Source organism: Plectropomus leopardus, chromosome 11, assembly GCF_026936395.1.
Source record: "Plectropomus leopardus strain MGB_pleo_1.0 chromosome 11, ASM2693639v1, whole genome shotgun sequence".
Lineage (NCBI taxonomy): Eukaryota > Metazoa > Chordata > Actinopteri > Perciformes > Serranidae > Plectropomus > Plectropomus leopardus.
This window is the reverse complement of record NC_142186.1, coordinates 28,409,760-28,427,834: the sequence shown is the minus strand read 5'-3', so window position 1 is coordinate 28,427,834 and position 18,075 is coordinate 28,409,760. Positions and strand designations below refer to the sequence as shown.

At 39.2% G+C, this 18,075-nt stretch overlaps 2 protein-coding genes across 5 annotated transcripts in view; one reads left to right on the top strand and one right to left on the bottom strand.

Moving 5' to 3' along the window:
• Nucleotides 1–18,075, top strand: part of adam22 (ADAM metallopeptidase domain 22) — an 87,204-nt gene that overhangs the window by 37,448 nt on the left and 31,681 nt on the right. For all 4 annotated transcript variants that reach the window (XM_088084523.1, XM_088084525.1, XM_088084524.1 and 1 more), the window contains exons 6-9: nucleotides 1,562–1,625; nucleotides 16,805–16,871; nucleotides 16,970–17,046; nucleotides 17,655–17,729. In XM_088084523.1, coding sequence (XP_087940649.1) covers nucleotides 1,562–1,625; nucleotides 16,805–16,871; nucleotides 16,970–17,046; nucleotides 17,655–17,729 — 283 coding nt within the window. The remainder of the gene's footprint in view (nucleotides 1–1,561; nucleotides 1,626–16,804; nucleotides 16,872–16,969; nucleotides 17,047–17,654; nucleotides 17,730–18,075) is intronic.
• cldn12 (claudin 12) lies at nucleotides 10,151–15,775 on the bottom strand. Its single transcript, XM_042490325.2, has 3 exons — nucleotides 15,597–15,775; nucleotides 13,457–13,713; nucleotides 10,151–13,365 (listed from the first exon to the last, which is right to left on the bottom strand). The coding sequence occupies exons 2-3, from the start codon at nucleotides 13,673–13,675 to the stop codon at nucleotides 12,535–12,537; spliced, it is 1,050 nt and encodes a 349-aa protein (XP_042346259.1). The 5' UTR covers nucleotides 13,676–13,713; nucleotides 15,597–15,775; the 3' UTR covers nucleotides 10,151–12,534.

Sequence of the window (18,075 nt, the reverse complement as noted above, 5' to 3'; positions counted from 1 at the left end):
TGTAGGATATAGGAGATAAATTTAGGTTTCTGCCACCATTGCTTGCAATTTGTTTTTCACCTTGCCTTTTAGGGCTTTTGAAGCCCTGTGTAAACAGATTGTATAGAAGATAATACATAGGAGATGGTACCACATGGGAGGAGATAACATTTAATTTATATGAGATAAACTTAGATTTTGGCCAATTTTGCCCATAATTGTTGTTTGTACACCTTGCCTTTCAGGGCTTCCATGCTTCTGTATTTAAGTGCTTTTTTATTTTAAACTTGCAGTGAGAGATTTTTTTGCACATTTGGGTGTTACGGAAATAACATTATCAACTCTTCAGGTGATATGTCGATTCTGTTAGCAAACAGTTGCTAATGTACATATCCAGCAGTTAAAGAGCAACATTAACATTAATTTAGAATTGTGTTACTGGCGGCGTGATGAATTTAAGATTTTCTTAAATTTATTTATTCTATGTCCACCAACTTCTGATGGAAATATCTGGCTCTTTAGCTGATAAATGCTCTTCTGTGTATACCTGAACCAAATAACAAGTGTTAAGTTGTCAAGACATACGAAAAAAGTAGTTTAAAATCAAAAGTGCATGTTTCTAGAGAAGACAAAACACTAGATAAACATAAACAGAGCACAAGGGTTAAAAACAACAGGCACTTTGACTTTTGCATGCATTTTTTTTACAGTCCCTGTAATCTGCTGTATGTGCACTGCTGGACCTTGACAAAGAGTGTGTGTTGAAGGTGAATGACGTGTGTTGAGGTAGAAATAAGGGCAGTTGGAAGTGAAAGACAGATTGTGTGTTCTTGTGGTGTTTACCCTCATGACTCTATAGCCATTGACCGGACCAATCTCCTAAAAGCTTCAGATAAAGTTAATTAATGGATGACGTCAATTTTTTTGTGCACATGCGCACATGCAGCCGGGGCAGAAACCAGAAGACCTTCACCCAGCTGCTAAATGAGAAATTGATCTGTGACGTTTTAAAACGATTGCCTCGTCAAAATGACGCGCATGTGTGGCCTCTTTCTCTCTAACCTTTATGTGATAAATGTATTTTGAGTTTTTGATTGCTTGAGAAATTATTACATTTTTTCAGTAACTGTTACAGAGGATTTTCTGCTCAAACCCACTCCTTTTCAAAGGTGTCTTAGTCATCGCAACTTGTGGTCAGCCAGTTCAAACTCTTAGTTATTGTTGCAGAGATAAAATCCTTAGGTGACCTTTAAGTTGTGCTGTATGGAGGGGGGGTCTCTGAGATGATTGGATGACCTTTTGTTCCACATTAACCTCCACCTCTCCTAAGCCGCACACATGCGAAATAGAGAAGGACAGCTAAAAATTCTGTTCAAAACTACAGCTTGTAGGAGTGCATTACAGTTATTATTCTGACAAATGTTCCAATAATACAATAAAACCCCTGGGCAAGCAGCGAAATGGCTAATCTATCACCCTGATGGCTGAGGAGGAGTTGAATTCAGATGCATTATTCCAGTTAGTGATGAATAAAACAGCAGCGACTGCCATTGATATGTGCCCCCCTCTCTCTCTCTTTCAGTGGGATGTTTTTCGATGGCAATCACACCTACATGATTGAACCTGGAGGACAGGGCAGCAGCAAGGTAAGTACTCCACACAAAATTCTGTGTACTTTGTAGATTTTGGTGATGGTTCCTCTCAGGTAGGAGGTATCAATTTTCCCTTCTTCTACCTTTTCACGCCCAGCTGCCTCTCAGCCATGTTGAATTTTCTGTACTTGGATATTATTACAGAATGTTTTCAAACAAAATATAGTTATCCTTGAACGTCCTGATAGCTTAAACTATTCAACAGCGACATCCACGGCTCACATTTGCCTTCTCTCTTTTTAATCATCTTGCCACAAGAAAATGTTTGTACATTTCTGATTTGTTACTTTTGTACTTTTCATACATGCCATATCAATGTTTTTAAATAGATGGTAGTATATGAGCTGATGGGACAACTTCCAAGCTGCAGACCACTGAGAAAACAAACAACAAAAATTGTATATATATTTTTTTAAATCAAATGATCGCTGTGTTTCCAGTGGCTTTATAGCCGCCAAACGCAGGTGTTTTTAGTGACTCATCGCTCTGTCCTCACATGGGATAGTGCCATAAAAAGCAGTTGCTTGGGTTTCTCTGGGTTTTCTGTTGAGGTAGTGCCATAACAAGTAATTGTTTTTAACTGGGACATTGCTGTAATTCCTGCCTGGATGGTGCCATGAAAAGCAATTGGTTTTTTTTTTTATCAAGACATCACAGGGTTTTCTGCCAGGATAGTGCTCCAAAAAGTGGTTGTTTTTAGTGAGACCTTGGTACATTTCCCGCTGAGATAGTACCATGAAAAGTGGTTGTTTTTTTTTTGCAAAGACATCACTGTGGTTCCTGCTGGGTTAGGGCCACAAAAAGCAGAAAAGCAGTTGATTTTTACAGAGACTTTGCTTAATTTTTTGTCGGGATAGTACCACAAAAAACGTTTGTTTTTACAAAGACATCGTTGCATTTCTGGCCAGGATAGTACAATGAAAAATGTTTTTCCTTGGGTGGCCGTGGCTCAGAGGTAGAGCGGGTCGTCCTCTAATGGGAAGGTCGGTTTGACCCTAGGCTCCTCCAGTCATCATGTCAAAGTATCCTTGGGCAAGATACAGAAACCCAAATTGGTCCTGATGCTGCATCATCTGAATGTGAGCGCATGAATGGTCTCTTAGTAGCAGGTGGCACTATGCACGGTAGCCTTGGTCACCATTTTGTGTGTGTGTGTGTGTGTGTGTGTGTGTGTGTGTGTGTGTGTGTGTGTGTGTGTGTGTGTGTGTGTGTGTGTGAAGAGGTGAATGTGACATGTATTGTGAAAGTGCTTTGAGTGGTCAAAAGACTAGAAAACACTATACAATTGCAATCCGTTTACCATTTTGCCATTTTTAAAAAGACATTGATACATGTCTTGATTGGGTTTCCCAAGTCATATATATAATAATCCTTGAATTGTCAGTGTTTAAGTTTGGTTATGTTGGTTTTACCGGAGGTTAAGATAATTTTGTGTCCGTACTATGTTATCTTATTTGTGTGTTTGTTTTCCTTCCAAACACAAACTCCTGGAAATAAATTCAAATCAAGATTTAAAATTAGCTGAGCTCCTCCACCGTCTGTACCTCCTGGGGTAAATGCATCCCTGCCTGGAAATCGCTGTGCAACAGGACTGTGTGTGCAGCTCATGATAAGTGAGAACTCTTTTCGTGGTATTACAGGATTCATACAGGGGTCAGTTATTGTCCTGAAAGGTTGAGACAAAGCCAGAATCAGTTACAGATCACACACAAGTCGCCGGCCACTGTTTCTAATGAACCGTGAGTGCGGCCTGCAGGTCTCTGGGCAGAGAGATTTGCCGCGTTACAAAGCCTGTAGACAGCAGAAAAGCCTACAGCCAATTAGATAATAACAATTACAGACATAATGGTCAGAACGAAAGGACAGATGTGAGATTGTCTAAAGACGCCTTGAGCACAAGAGCGAAAGAACACACCGCTGATACTGTGTGTGCGTCTCCTTTCTGCTCTAATTAAAACGTCCAGAAGAAGTGTGTGTCTGGTGTTAATCAGTGAGGGACGAAAGGAGACGAGATAGGAGAGGTCAGGGATTTGTGTCTGTGTTTGCATCCATGTGTGTGTGTGTGTGTGTGTGTGTGTGTGTGTGTGTGTGTGTGTGTGTGTGTGTGTGTGTGTGTGTGTGTGTGCGCGCGCGCACGCACTTATGGGTGTTGGTAGTGGCTCCTGGCTCACAGAGCCACTTAAGATTCATTCCCACATGACAGTTTTAGTGCTAACAGTGTAAAAAGAGAGGAAATAAAGAGGTTGGACAGATGCAAAGAGCAAATCTAGGGCTAAAAAGAAGAATGCTAACTGAGAGAAAAAAAGAGAGGAGAAGGAGGCAGGTGTACAGATGAAGGTGGAGCTGAGCAAAAAGCACAAAATTGTTAGTAATTAAATGTATTCATATTGCTTATTGTGTCTTCTGCAGAGAAACTGCAAAACAAGAGGAACTAATCAGTTTGTAATGGCAGTTGCTGTATGACAGTTTTACAATAATGGGAGAAATTCGGAGTAAAGCAAAGCAACAGAATATTCTGAATTTGAACAAGTGATAGAATAAGACAACAATAATGCATCAGCCCACATGTCACAGCTTTCTCCTCGCTTCCACTTCTTTTACTCTCTGCCTCTTCCTCGTCTCCTCGCTACCTCCGTCATTCCTCCAGCGTTTTCTGGACAGACTGAATTATTCAAGCGATGAGCGAGAGAGAGAGAGAGAGAGAGATCTTAACTCAGAAAACTGCTGCAGCACTCGTCTTCACAGATACAGTATCCTGGTAGCCTTTTTTTTGGTTATTCACACAGACACAGTGACGTAAAAATGCACATTAAAATTGGAAGAGACTCTCCACTCGTTTAGTTTTTGTATGTGTGTCATGTCAAACATCTGGCCAAAACACTGCTGCATATCAAATATAAAAATATACAACAGGGCATCTTCTGGTAGCACAAAAGCAAATTTTATATAACTCACCTGTTTACATTTTATTCGTCTGTGATCACATCCAATATGATCACTTCTGGGTCCAAAAAAATAGGTGGCGAATGCTTTATTTTTTTTAACTGTACAGTTTCACCACTTAGATGTAAAACACCAGATCTCAACTGGGCTCAAAGAGTCTCTGCTTCTTGGTTACTGTAGATTATATAAAACATCATTGTCTGTACTGTGGTGTGTGTTTTTGGAAAATATTTGGCACATACCTCCTTTGCCAGTGTTAGTTTTGGCATTTAAGGTGGGGGAATCCAGTCTGCATGACAATGCCAGGGACAGCGCTGCCCTCGAGGCTCAGCAATGGCTGTCAGTTTGTCAGCACCAAGCTCGGGACGTCTGCTCCCCGCAGGCGATGGTCCACACTGACTGTCCCCCCTCCCCTCTCCATGTCTGGCCTCCTCTCGGTGTATCTCTTTCTCTATTTTGCTCTCAGTCGATGTATCTCTTTGTCTCTTTGACAGTCTGCTTGGTCGGCAAGTCGTTCTCTCATTTTTGTCACACAGATGTTTACTGCAAAAACCTAAGTGCTCCTTGTGTATCCTGCGTATCAACACACACAGACACACATAAGCTAGTGTGTTTTTGGGCTGGTTTTAGAGGTCTGTTTCTCTTTTTTAAAGGTTGTATGCTCAGTTATTTTCTTGTGATAACCTGAAACCTGCAGAGATCATGATATGGGGCCACTACTAAGTCCCTTTATGCCACCTTTGCATTTTTAGGACCAAATTATAGTGGTGTCAAGCCGCTGCAGTGTGTGATTTAAGGCAGCATGCCGGCATCGTGGAAGCAAAAGAAACGTGATGGTTGTGAATTTTATAACAACAGCGTTAGCCTCTAATGTGACATATAACATATGCATTGGCAGCCTGTTAGAGACAATAACAAAAAAAAAATAATAAATAAAAAATAATTTACCGTCCCTGTTATATGGTGGCTGACCTGGTCCACTGCTCAGACGGTAAAGAGCCTCTGAATCTTATTGTTTTCCAGTTTGTGGACATTTTCAGTTGCTGTTTTTCTTTTCTAAGTTAGTTGCTTACTAGGCTTGGGCAGTATCATGGTATATCAGGGTATTTAGAGGTATTTTTTTAAATACTCAATACTTTTCACATACAGGCACTCCTCTTTCAAAAAACTCATTGTATGTAGTGCACAGCACGCACCACTAGAGCTCAGTTTCTGGTCTCTGTTGGTGGAACAGGCAGCTGAGCTGAAAGACACTGCAATACTTAGTGGTGGAGGGATATGCGCCATATGCTTATGCTGTCATATAACATATACCCCAGGAAAGTATGAAGGCATGAAATATGACATACAGCCCGAGCCTACTGCTTACTGCTACTAGCTACTAGCAATGGGTTGCATGCATAACACATCGTCATAAACATCACACCCGTCCTGTCAGCTGAATCTTTTGTGCAGACCTTGTTTTGGCACTGTTACTACCTCCCATACTGGCTTAAAGTCAAGACAACTCTGTCCCCCTATCTGTAATCGTACCTATTATACAAATCGTTGAGGTGGCACAAAGTTGCAATATTCCTTCCTTGAAAAGGCAGAGTAAAAGGGGCTTTTATCAATCAGTAACAGTATTAAATACAGAGGCTTTATGCTCCGTTATGCACCTCTCATTTGGGCTGTTCTGACTGAGTTGAAAGTGATAGAAAAAAGCATGTCAGGATGGGGGGTACGTTGAGATAGATAGAAAGTCGGCATGGCTCCTGTCGGCCATATGGCAAATCCATCTGCCCTTCTTCTGCCAAGGCACAAAAAGTTATGCAGGACATTAGCTAAGTGTGTCCCGAACAAGCTGCTCATCACCTCATGCAGCTGAGCTGGTTTTAAAGTGTCTTATCATGTTATGTAAATGGGGTTGTGAACAAGTGCACTACAGTTGTGAGCAATACAGTGAGTCAAAACTAAAGTTCACAAGCTAAGGACGTGATGTACGCGGGCACTACGTGGCTGATAAATCTTGCACTCCTTGAGTGTGTAAGTGTGAGTGTGCAGACAAGTCGGAGGGAGGATGTGTGATGCTGACTTGCATATGCAGAAAACACCATATGTTTAGCCCTCTTGTTTTTTTGGACACCTCTCTAACCCCACCTGCACCTTAGGGCCCCTGCGGCTACTTCCCAACAGCTCTGTCTGTTTGCACTCAGTGAGGACTGAGATAAAGCGCGGCGCTGTGTTTTGTTGATGGTGCAGTGACCAGGAGTTCAATGTTGCAGCACATTTCAACTATGACAGCTAAAAAATAAAAACAAAGCAGCAGTTTGACAAATATTTGCTTATGTTATTTATAGAGCAACAAAATTAACAGCTTGTCCCAAATCTATGCCACATAGTAATTCTAAGCAGGATCTTTGCATTTTGTGTGTTGATACTGAAAAAATGACAATAGGAAGTATAATCATACTAGACAAGTTTGCATGCTAGATAAATAAATAGATTTTTGTCTGTGCTGTTGATAGACACTGTGAAGGAACAGCTTTGGTGGAACAAAAAATATGCTGGTAAATTAATCTGAATAGTGGTAAAACAGGTTTAGAAAAATCTTGGCGCTTCTTCACCTTTTGTTTCAGTCCATTTGCCTGAAGAAAATGTTGGCATCAACTGTTTTCACAAACCATGGATACTTACATTTGTATGTTACATTTGTATCATATCAATCTTATTTGTATATGAGCTGAATTTGTCATCGAGAGGTAGAGTAGAGGGTGAAGGGCGTGACACCTGCAAAGTTGCAGACCGTTGTTAGAGACCATTGCTTCAAATTTAGCATTTCGGCCGTTGCCATTTTGGCTCTTTGAAGCTAGAAGTGAGGCTGTCACTGTGGAGGAGTGACGGGTTATTCTGACTGAGGCGCAGAGGACACTATCTGCAGACAGCCTGTCACTCAAAGCATCCCGCCCTAAATTATGTGGAACTTTAAGTCTTAATAAAAGGCAAACTATGAGTTATATAAAAATTCATCTATCCTGTTCAGTCGTCATGAATGTTGAAATTAACTACACAGGGGTTAGCATCACTGTGTCTTCTGGTGGCTTTTCAGCCACCAAATATGAGTGTTCTTTAGTGACAAGTGGCTGTGTTTCCACCGGAAAATTTCAGCAGAGAACATGAATTTGAAGCTAAAAACAGATCTTTTCCTTTCCATATCCAGATGGTTTTTGTGCCTAAATCTTACCACGTTAACCACAATGCTGTTAAAATGTAAAGCTTTCAGCATATCTGCTTCATATTAACGTATGAACTGTAACATATCTGTGTTTTGCATAAATGTAGACTGCCATAATTCATTCTGGTGATTGGGTTGTTAGTTTTGAATCTGGGCACACAAAGCAGACCTGTCTCAGACGACCAGAGAGGTCTAGATGATTCATAATGTTGCAAATGAGAAATAGAATTTGACTCCAAACCATTCGGTGCTTCATAAACCAACTTTTTAAATTATTCTTTGATGGACTGGAAGCCAGGGTTAAACTGAATATATTAGCTTGTTTTAGGGCTGTTATCATGTCTGCATTTCTGTAAAATATTCCCAAACCTGGCAGCATGACGGAGGAGGAGGGGGTGGGGGAGTTGAAGGGTGAAGGAAAGGGTGTTGATGGGGGTGGTGGCAGGTTGTAGGGTTGGGGGTGTTTGCATTAGGTGCCAAGAGGAGGATTTTCTATACTAGCTCAAGCTGAGAATGCGGCTCAGTGTGTGTCGGAGCTGATGGGATTTAAAAAAAAAATACGGGGGTCTCCCTGTGGCCTCAAGCCAACTTCATGTTACTAAACCTGGACCAGTTCATTCACACGTGCAGACAGAGAGTGAAAATGAAAAGCGTGTTACCCCTCCCTGCTTTATATTCATGAGCCAGGAGTCTGTGTCTGAGGAACCGTCTCCCTTGGTAACCCAGGCTCCGCCCCCGTCTCTTTGTAGCACAACATATGAAAGCCATCTGTGTTTGGACCCTTAATCTCCATCACTACACGCTCCCTGCAGAGTCTGTACACTGCGTTTGTATTTATGAACTGAGATGGAAGTGATGAACAAAGACGACGGTCAAGAAAAGGCTTTATTATAGCAGTTAATTCAGAAATAGCTGCTATGTTTATGTGCTACAAATAATACAAAATCATCCACATACATTTTAATTATGGTCGTAATAATCTTCAGGCACTAAACTCTCAGTCAACATGAAAGTGTCACATCAAAAGAGGGAGTTGGTTCCAATTATAATTGCTGCAGTTTAGGCTGGTGGCTTTTAATTCAGATGCCCGGTCCACGAGGACTACATCAAAGATAAGACAAAACACTGGTGCTCACTCTTCTTAATTAGCTCTGCTTTCTCTGCGGAGCCCATGATGTGATGACTTAAATATTTACCCACAGAGCCGATCAGAGTTCAGGGCAAATGCCAATGAGTTTATTTTCTCAGAGTTGCTTTTAAACTGTTGTGTTTCGTTGATGGTGCAATGACCGCGAGTTCAGCTTTCCAGCACGTCAGCCGTGACAGATCAAAAAAATCACCATCCAAAGCAAAGCATTTTTTAATTACCATCATTACAAAATAAATTGTTATTTTATTGTTAATTGTTTGTTTTTTTGTTTAGTTATTTTATTGTTTACCAATCATTAGAAATGTTTTCTTCACAGATTATTATTGTAGCCAATATAACATTTTATATACTACAAGTTAAAATAATGTTTCAACTTTAAAAAGTTAGTGCCAGTGCTGCCTTAAATTTTTAACTTCAATTATTACAAAATTAACTTGTCTTCTCAAACTCAGTCAAATCAAAAATTTAAGGCAGCCTGAACACTAATTTTTACAAGTTAAAACAAGCAGTTTATTTTCCCACAGTGTATATTATATTAAGTATTAATCAGTGGTTACTAAATGATTTATAAGCCTTTTAAGAAATCATTTTGAAGCACCAGCATTACATACGTATATAGACCAGATATTTGTACCACTTACTTAATAGTTGGTTTTGGTCTGTATGGCTGGATGGCTATTGCAACGACTACACTGTAAAAAGAAGCTATTTAAGTTAACAAATTTTGTTTTTCTTAAAAAAGTTTAATTGTGGGCTGCCCTAAAATATTAAGTTGACTATATTTGCAAAGACAAGTTGATGTAATTTTGTAATCATTCATCTTGTTTTCTCATATTCAGTCAACTTAAAAAGTTAAGGCAGCCCAGACACTAAATTCCTTAAAATTCAAATGAATGTTTTGGGTAATAAATCAAGTCATCATGCAGGAATTACTGAAGGAAGAATAACATTTTACGGCAACAAATTCCTGGGAACCCAGAACTGCTAAAGCCACTGAGTTTTACAATTGATGCATTAAACTGTAAATGTGGAGACAACAAGCTGTAACCATCCGAATGAGCTGATTCTTTGTTCCACTGTTTAATTCAGTTTTCCCTTTTTTTCCAGATGAGTGAGGACCAACAAATTATTCACAGTTTCTTTCAGTATAAATGAGATTATGTCCATTTTTGGTTTGTTGTTGTTCCCCGGGCACATAAACAGGCACAAATGTACATTATGATTTATGTTTTATTAAAAACAAACAAAAAAAAGATGACAGTGTAGAAAAACATTTGACCTTGTAGAATAACGAGATGAAGACTTGTTGATCAGTGCTCATTATTTAAAATATAAAAAGGCAGGATTTAAACTGTTCTTTAAAACTGGTTTTATCACAACCGCCACCACCACTGAACAACATTACACTTCCAGCTGAGTTGGCAAAATGATCAGTGGACATGCTGAGTGCAGATAAACAGCGCTCTCATTTCTTTTAGTGTTTTAAGCTTTACAACTCATAACTGAAATGCAATTCCACACTGTGAAAACTGCCCATCTCTCTACATTAAATCTAACAAATTTCTGAGTGCCACTGTTTTTGACATTAACATTTCAGAAGTACGTTACAATAAATGATTAAGTAATGTTAGAAAATACTCAAGGCTATAACAAAGTTAGTGAACAAAGGCAATGTAAACTGGCACAGTATTCACATAATTAGTGCATTAAAAACTTCAACAGCTGCTCTTCACAGGCCAGTGTGACATTATTAACAATTCATGTTAAAGATATTAACAGGTGAGTGAATTAAAGAGTTGTCCATTCAGAACCACAGAATTTAAAGTTAAATACAGTTAGTTTTATGTTCAGTAGTGATAAAAGAAGACTTTTATACTAAAAGCTTTACACAGATAAAAGTGACAAGTGATCTGCAGGGTTCCTACAGCTTAAGGCAAATTAGATTTAAGACTTTTTTAATTCTATTAAATTTGATTTAATTATTTTAAAATAACCAAAATTGAAGGGGAAAAAATGTGCAGATATAAATTACTTAGTGTAAGGGGCAATTATGTCAGAATGTTTATTGTAACAAAAAAATAGACTTTTTTTGTTAATGCGAGGTAAAGTAGGATAAAACAGAACTGGGACAAACCTTTGCAGTTTTTGTCAATTTTGTGTTTCTTGCTTTGCATATGGAATTCCAGTTAATTGATTCCCATCATGCTGAGTTTGGAAACCTTTTGCATTAGTGACCATCTACTGGTTTCAGCCATGCAGCAATATTTTTGTTAAACTTGCAATTTTTTTTTTAAATTTGCAGCAACAGCAAGCTAGCACATACTTGATCAACAGCCCTGAGCATCCCAACGGGACAAAAATTTGCAGGTTTCAACTGGTAATGGAAAATGTGGAATTTCAAAATCACATTTTCCAGGCCTGGAAAAGTAATGGAATTAGTTGAAGTCATTGAAAGTTTACGAAAACTAATGGAATTATGTTGTGTGTAATGAAATTATTACAGTAATCTACCGCAGATAACAAATTTAGTAAAAAAAAAAAAAAAATCTGTAGATGTAACACAGCTCTAATATGTGTTGAAGAGTAACGTTTGTTTACCATCACATACGTTTCTTCGTTGTCTCCCTGTGTTCTGTCTCTCCCTCCATGTATGTCAGCTATCTGAAACCACAACTGCAGGCAAGTAGGGCAATAAAAAAAAATCATCGAAAAGATTTAAAATTTTGTCCATGAAAATGTGTGGGTCCCCTGAATTTTAGTGTTGTTGGCTATACTGTCCTGATTATGTGACATGAGTGTGAGAGGCATTCGGTACATTATAAAGAACAACAGATGTTACCAAGGATTTTGAGATTTTGCAAAGCAATGTCAAAAAAACCCCAAAAAAATCATAAATTCCTGCTTCCCACGTCTTGGCATTTTTTACACTTATAAAAGATGGATTTAAGACATTTTAATACCAATAAGGCTTTAACTGTACATGAATATCTTTTAAGAATTTTTAAGGATCTGCTGGAACCCTGCATTTCAGTATGAACATAGAAGTTCAACACTAATAAATGTAACAGAAAAAAATATTTTTGTTGACATTAGCCTTTTGGCAGCCATCACCACGGCTCTTTTTAAATCTAAAACCACCAATTTATAATCAGCCACAAAACTGATGCTACTATCTATTGGCTTGTAACTAGTAAGTTGGTCCACTGGACTCTTGAGCAAGTTCAGGGCGATTGTTTAGTGGTCCTTCTCTCCTGGTAAAATAGCAAAAAAGGCTGGTTGGTTTCAGTGTCTTTCAGCATTTTTGGCTGTAAATATATATATTTTCTTCCCTTTCTACAATACTAAGCTAATACAGTGTTTGTCTTCACCGGTGATTTTATGATTTTCATTATTAAGAAAATCACATCCTTCATTGTAACCGTGAGGTTCTTTCGACTGAGTTTCATTTTCTATAATCAGCGATTCACAGACCTGGACTGACGCTCTGATGGCTGTAAATAGCTCTCATATTATTATCTGTCATCTATCATACTATATTAGTGTAATCAGTGGTGAATTTAATGGAGGTTCATGGATAGAAGCTTCCAGTATGCTGCTTACTGTCCCTGCGTCAGCACGGGAATGTCGATCTCTATGGCTGACATCCGTGAGCGAGAGGAGTAGCGGTGGCCTGCGTAGCTGGATGCGTAGCCCTGAGATGGAGCGTAGCTCTGAGATGGAGCGTAGCTCTGTGATGGTGCGTAACTCTGTGAGGGGGCGTAGCTGTAGGCCTGAGTCCCTCCCACCTCTGAGCCGTAACCATCAGGAGCGGAAATCTGTGACATGTACACCTGAGGTGGTGCAGGGGCGACTATGCTTTGTGCGTAGCCCTGGGAGGTGACATACTGCTGGGCGTCGATCACGGTGGGAGGAACGGTCTGTGGCGGGAACGGCTGAGGACCGTAAACTGGGGAAGGAGGATATCCGTTGGCAGTGAGAGGCTGGGCGGACAGAGAGGTCGGCATGGAGGGCAGCGGCAACCAGAAGGGTGAAGGCAACTTTTTACACATACAGTACCACATGAACATCAGCAGGGCGGCCAGCATTAGTCCTCCAGAGCAGCCTATAGAAACATAAACAGCAAAGCCATCGGAGAAAATGTTGTCGTATCTGATGTTCATTTCCTTGGTGCGGAACAGGAACCACACTGAGGGCGCAATGGCAATAGCTCCGCCCAGAAAAAAAAACATCCCGGCCACCAGGTGACAGCCTGCGTTGTTCACCAGGAATCTGACGGTCTTAATGTCCGGTTCGGGCTTGTCTGAGCAGCAGCAGGTCTTACACATTCCTGCCATGCACAGCAGCAAGGCGAGAGAGCCGAACAGCAGGCCTGTAGGCAGACAGAACTGCAGGAGCCGCAGATCCAGCTGGTCCACTTTAGAGTACCACTGAAAACATGAGAAGATTTCTGTAAGGACAGTTTAGGACAGAAAAAAGAAAAAAAAAGAGGAGGGGAGAGCACATTTCTCTAAGTAATACCTCTGAATCATAGTAGTAACATCCTGAATAGCCGTCCTGTTTCACACATTTAGCCCACAGCCCGTCATACACGCTGATATTCTTGGCATTGCGATTGAAGGTGATGAGTCTTGTTATACGCCACTGTGGGATTAACGCTGCCACAGCAATCCCGCCCACAGACACAAAGGCAATGATGAAGGCAAAAGCGTTGGTGGCGTGAATATCCCGGCACGACATGGTGGTGCTGACAGGAACCGAGGCCGCGAGGAGAGTTCCTGTTTGAAAACAGACACAAAGAAGTAGCCGGTTACTGCAGCAGAAAGGTCGTAACGTGACTACAGTAAATACTTTTTCTGTACACAGAAAAAAGGCATGGTTATACAAGTGTCTCTGAATGTCCCCATTGCTACTGAAGTAATCTAACTGTGCCACAGACTGACCCAGCTACGGGCAACCCCCCTGTATTTCTATACACCACAGTGTAGTTGACCCAATATCTGCTGTCCCCCAGAAACAATGCTCTCATTTCATTAGCAAACAAAGTGGGAATGACTTGGTGGCTGAGGCTGCAGGCGCGAGTGTGTCTACACTGCAGTGCATTACAGAGACTGCACAGCTAAACAATGAGCAATTCAATTAAATGCTTGAGATCTCTTTATGTGACAGCGTGCAACAGTGACTGTATGACCATGGCTGCAGGGGGAAACTTAATCTTGAGGAATTCCTATGTGCTGATATACTATCACGTTTGCATTTTGGTATATTATACTATAATACTGGACTTGAGCCCAACAAATTTAAAAAAAAAATCAGAGAAAAATGATCACATCACTTCTGTTCTGGCTGCTCTTTACCGGCTAGTTTCTTTGAGTTTACTGATTTGGTTTAAACAGACACGCTTTTCTTATGCTGTTTTCAGACGCCCTTCACAAGTATTTAAAACCTTTGATTTTTTATTTCTTTCAAAAACATTTTTCAAAAAAGGAAATGGGCAACTTGGTAAGAAATATTCCACGAATTGCAAAAAAATTGTAGATACATGAAATGTTTTTTAAAATGTTAGGGGGAAAAAAAGCCAGATAAAGTTATACTTATAATTATCATATTTTAAACATTATGTTACAGAATTGTAATAATTTTTAAGCTTTTTTCAGATAATTTGCTTGTTTTTAATTTTCTTTTTAGTTTTTTAGATGTAGTCTGAGATTGATTTGATCCTAAATGTTGTCTTTTCCTTGTTTTAAAGGCTGCTTAAAGTAAAGTGATGTAATTTTTGCCGTTCTGTTATTTGCCTTTACCCACGTAGTCATTAAATTCACATTACTGATGATTATTTATCAAAAATAAACCTGAGCAAATTTGTTCAAACTATCCAAAACAGTTAGGGAAAAATGTCTTGGGGAAAAAAGGAAAGTGGTAGGGAAACTTAAATAACTGTGCCTAAATATATTTTTTCTGGTAAATTTCTTGTGCTTATTTTAAACTTTTGCTATTTTGTTAATATCTAAATGATTTCTTCTAACGTTACTTTTGTCTTGCCATGTTTTTAGAAGAAATTATGCCAGTTTCACCCGGTTTCAAAGGGTTTAACTGTCTGAAAATGCACTGACAAATTTATTAATGTAGCACATTTCATACCCAAAGCCCAATCACAAAGCACGCCTCAAAGGAGTATACCACGATTAATTTCAATGTAATTATAATTTTACCTATGAAGTCTAATGTCATAGGGCTTTACGGCATACGACATCCTCTTTATCACAGTATTTTGTAATCCAATTTTGCGGTTAACGTTACATCATATCCGAGTAATAACAGGTATTTATGAAGCGATTATTACACTCAACAGTTCAGAGATGACGCCTGTCTGGTCTCAACAGTTAGCTTAGCCACCTAGCATAAGCGCTCACTTCTAACTGTAAACACATTTACCCTGATTAACAGCTGCATATATTAACATTATTGCTCCCTAAAATCTAATGACTAAATAGGAAATAGCGAACACGATATGAGTGCGAACAGGCTGAGCAATCGGCATTAACGTTATTTCGTTAAATTAAGCAGACAGCTAGCAGATAGCTAATGAGTTAGCATTACAACAACCTGTTGCACCCAGAAGCTCAAACACGGCAGCTGCATTAAACATAGACTAAAATACCTTAAATTTACAGCAGTTAGGTCGTGTTTAGATCGAAGGCGGTGTCATTTCAGTTTGATCCTCCTTTACAAACTTGATCCAAACCACAGCAGAGCTGTTTCACTGAAGTACAGTAAAGAATAAACAGGATGTGGCCTCAAAACACGTTATGGGTGTTTTCTGCCCGCAGTGTTGTCTCACAGGTGGTTAACGCATGCGTGGTGCAAACCACAGACAGCAGAGCATTAAAATCACAAGGTTGATCAAAATAGACACAGAGCAAATTAAAATAACACAAAGGAATCAGATATAAATAGCACAAGAGAATAAGTATGAAAATCAAATTGTCCAAAAATAGATTATGAATATTATGATAGATCCCTAAACCATAAATTGCAAAATGTATATAGTATTTTGGTCTGCTTTGACATTCAGGTAGCCTACAGTGGCTGGCATTTAAGTATTTTTTTTAAGTGGCATCTTTAATGTTAATTTTTACAGCAGCTCTATGAATAATATACAGTATTAGGTTAAAAGTCTTTTGACTCTTAAGTTTCGAAGATACAAGGTACACGGTAAGGTAGATTTATTTTTGTTAATATAGTTTAAAAAAATAAAATTAAAATGTGTCCTTGATCCTGCTACACCTTTTGGAGTTAGGTGCAGATACAAAGCATGCAATGAAATAGCAAAGTGGAAAAGCAATGCAAAGCAAATATAAAATACAGTATATAACAAATTTAAACTAGATTACAGCAAGGTGCCAAATATATGAACTCGCTCACAGTGAGGTTTAAAATTTCAATATAAAATATAAAAACTAGCTCTTATGCCAACATAGAGAATTATCGCAAGTAGAAATAAGTACCAGCACAAGTATGTAAAAATATAAATATAAAAATATAAATACAGGAACAGTAAACAATTATCGCTAGTATGTAAGTAAGTAAAGTATGCAAATGTTTAAAAATATAAATGTAAAGAAATACAGTAATAGACAGGTCAGTGCTAATATGTGAATATTTAGATTATAATATGGTTAAGGTGCTGTGTGTAAAATATAAAACTGTGCCTGATGCTAAAATGAAATGTATAAAACTAGTATGCAAGTTCAAAATGTAACATATAAATATATGTGCAATGCTACAATGACAATAGAAATATACATAAGTAAGAATAACAGTAAGAATATATACACAATATAATATGAACCTTTTTGTGTCTTGCAGGGAGATGTCCACATTCACATGATATATAAATCTGCAGGGCACGAAGGATTAAATGATCTCTTCAGTGGTAAGATGGGAACTGAATTCATGAGTAGAAATTTGGATAATATTTATAAAAAAAGTAGTGAAGGATATTTTCATTTATTGAATGTCTCTGTTTCCTAGGTGATCTTCCAGAGCCCCCTTTTCCCAGCCCTCCGTTCCCTGGGTCCAAAGTTGTTCACAGGAGAAAGAAGAGACAGGTATGACTCCTCTGCAGGCAAATCATCATCCTTAGCAGAGCGCTGCTAATGGACTCATGTTGGCTTCACTTTATGATGTGTGTGAGTGTGAGATAGAGGGATAATTATGCCCTGGATGCTTTTTGTCCAAACCTGATTATTACGCTGTTTCCCCGCCCGTGTGTTTTATGTAAATTCACAAAGAGAGAGTGTTGTTTCCTCTCTCTCCGCCCACACAACAGCTCGCCACCCCTCTTCTTCTTTTTCATGAAATATTTACCCTGTTAGCAGAGGCTGCTTTCTCGTCTTTTCTCCGACACAGTCAGATGTCTGCAGCTGTCGGTCCCTCAGCCCTCAGAGCGGCTCTCATCTTTATTTGGAAAAACTGACAAACCTGGCTGAGCTTTGCAAAGTTCATCCTCATTGATTTGTCGTTTCTTTTCTTTTCTCTTCTCTATGACGCATGAGACATGAGTTGATCTTTGTGTTTGCCTTGTGTGCTGTTCTTAAATTGTACTTGATGTTGAAAAGTCTTGCTTGAGGAAAGCTGAGAAAAGGACGTCTGTCTGTTTGTCTTCTGTCCGTCTGTTTTTGGGATAAAACTGGCAAACTGTGTTGTTTCTTCTCAGGCTCCACGCGTGTCACGCAGTGTAGCGGATGAGACCAAATACATTGAGTTGATGGTGATCAATGACCATTTAATGGTAAGTAGATATGGTATGGCTCTACAGTTATGGTATTGTAAAATTATTTATTATATAACTCCAAATACTATCTTTGCTGTGCATTAAAGGGATAGTTCACAATGATTGAAGTGGGGTTTTATGAGGTACTTAGCCATAGGCGTATGTTACATACAGTAGATGTCAGTCGGCACACCCCCAGTTTGGAGAAACAGACAGAAGTTCAAACCTAAGCAATCTACTGCTGTGGACGGGGTCAGCAATACAACACATTTTCACCACCTTAAAAAAAGTCCCGTCTTTGTCCCCCTGTCTATTAGAGTCCAAAACACCACCTAGGCTGGAATCTGTATGTGCCATAGTTGTC

Coding starts and splice junctions, on each gene's coding strand:
- cldn12 (XM_042490325.2), bottom strand. CDS start 13,675: ATGTCGTGCCGGGATATTCACGCCACCAACGCTTTTGCCTTCATCATT. Junction 13,366..13,456: donor GTTACTACTATGATTCAGAG/GTATTACTTAGA, acceptor TCATGTTTTCAG/TGGTACTCTAAAGTGGACCA.